General features: G+C 40.8%; 1 protein-coding gene across 1 annotated transcript in view; it reads right to left on the reverse strand.

Moving 5' to 3' along the window:
- LOC108978011 (transient receptor potential cation channel trpm) overlaps window positions 1-2,311 on the reverse strand; it is a gene marked incomplete in the record, with an annotated part of 126,171 nt that overhangs the window by 74,250 nt on the left and 49,610 nt on the right. The window contains 2 exon segments of the mRNA XM_018948051.1: window positions 1,601-1,757; window positions 1,934-2,114. Coding sequence (XP_018803596.1) covers window positions 1,601-1,757; window positions 1,934-2,114 — 338 coding nt within the window.

Here is a 2,311-nt window from a genome sequence, read left to right on the forward strand (position 1 = left end):
ATGAATGACAATGAACTGAGACAGTCACTATGTAAGACCTTGCTTTGCTCTAGCTCCTACCAACATACGATTTTTTTTAACCTGAGCAGGGTATATTGAAAGTACAAAGATTTACCAAAAAGAAAACACCAGATACCCTGTAAAGAATATATAATATGTAAAACTCGGCGTGACGAGCTGCGCTATTTGTCCGTCTCTCTGTATATTATGTGAACTAGTCCCTCAGTTTTTGAGATATCGATCTGAAGTTTCCCACCCGATATTTTCCTAACAAGCAGCTGCTCATTTCTCGAAACTGATTATATCGGTCTACTATAACATGTAGGTGCCATTAGTGGCGATCTSAAAAAAATTCATTATGTCTCTAATAACTTGTCTATATGACAATTTAAGTGATTAGAGATAGCCCTGCCCTGGCATATATCCCGGAACCATTGAGGACCACACCCAAGGTAAGAAGGAGGCCTTGCTAAGGGATGATGGAGGTGGATTGAATATCAACCTCAGGAACTAGCCCTTGGGAGTAGAGAGATATATATGCCTAATATGGTCAAATACCTTGGTTTCCCGCTGGATTCCACTCTGCGGTGGAAGCAACATGTTGACCTGACTATAATCAAAGCTACTAAAGTATTTATGGTGCGAAATCGACTAGCTGGCAAATCTTGGGTCTGCAAGCCAAAAATTATCATGTGGTTGTACCCCATGATCGTGTGACCGTTTATCACATATGAAACGGTAGCTTGGGCCTCGAAAGCATGGCAGACTTCGGTAGGACTTCAACTATCGAAGTTGCTACGACTCGSCTGCATCTGCATGTCGGGTGCATGTGCACATGGCACACGCCGGCACTTAGAGTTATGCTGGAACTCACACCGCTTTAGCCAGTAATCGGTCAGGTAGCCAAACACACACTGCTTCAAATGGATTTGACAGAAGGTAATGTCTTCCCAACGTATGAAGGACTTAAGTGACGAAATACCAAGGGACTGCATTACCCACGTCATCAACTTCATGAAGAAGTTTAAGTTTACCATTAGCAGCAAGTCTGAATGGAATGGATTACGCTCTCGAGCTACTATTTAGGGATAGTACAATCCAGTGGTACACCGACGGCTCGAAAACGTAGATAGGAATTGGTGCAGGATTCGCAGAACCACGCACCAAACTTTCCATACCTATGGGAAGTGGGTAGAGAAAAGCTTCCAACGCGACTATCGCGTGCATAGTCATACTCAGCGACAGTCAAGCGGAACTKAAACCGCTACTGGTGCAGGAGTGTTTAGAACGGTTGAACAGTCTATCATACCGTCTATCACCATTGTTGTAGGACTCGAACCGATCATTGCGGTTGGTACCCATACTATAAAGGAGCTGCTCCGAAAGAATGAAGGAGAGAGCAGGGATGGTATTGCCAACAACATAGAAAGTTTAAATGTGTAATCAACCAGTAATATATCAGCCATACATGGAATGGAATGTTGAGTTTGTAATAGTAAATACGTGTAGTTTACAAGAACTATTCTTTAGTGGCGTTGGTCAAGTACTTATTTAGATAAAAATTAAAAGCAATGCGAAASAGAAAATAAATTTSACCTACCCTAAAGTATTGGCTGGACCATGTTTTGTATTATACAATTCCTCAAGGCGTGGTATTGTCAAAAATTTCTTCATTGAAACGCCATTCTCCAAAAGTAATTTCACAAAATCGATTCTGTCGTGTTCGAGTGCCTGCATCATCGCCTCATCCAGAGCACCTACAAGAAGGAAGGCAAAACAAAGAAAGTAGCAATAATGAGAAAAAATTTACAAAAAATTAAAGCAAAACAAAACAAAACAAAACAAAACCAAAAAAAAAAAACAACAAGTACGTGCAATACGTTGCTTATCCACTTATTTATGCTCCGTGCTGACGCACACAGTATTGACCTACCATGGGGCCACTCCTGGCCGTAGACGAAAATTTCGCTGCGAGCGATGTCAACGCGATTCCATGTCAATGCCAAACTCAGCTGTTCCGGTGGGCTCAAGTGTTGCGATTTGAAGAGCGCCGTTAATATCGTCTGATCCAATTCCTGTGCCTCGCCTTCGGGCTTCTCTTGTATGCGAAAAACKGTTATCTGCGTAATTGCAAAAATGAGAAAAGAAGCAATATTAGCAAAATTCAAATTGTCAGTTTTTTGCTTTTTGTATTTTTGGGATACAAAATCGAACTTTAGGGTAATTTTACTTAAATATAATGAAAAAATGGCATTTTCCAACTAATTTACTCTCTACTCGTTTTTATTTTTACTTTGTTATACTACTCCCT

Source organism: Bactrocera latifrons, unplaced genomic scaffold, assembly GCF_001853355.1.
Source record: "Bactrocera latifrons isolate USDA-ARS-PBARC rearing strain unplaced genomic scaffold, ASM185335v1 scaffold_99, whole genome shotgun sequence".
Taxonomy (NCBI): Eukaryota; Metazoa; Arthropoda; class Insecta; order Diptera; family Tephritidae; genus Bactrocera; species Bactrocera latifrons.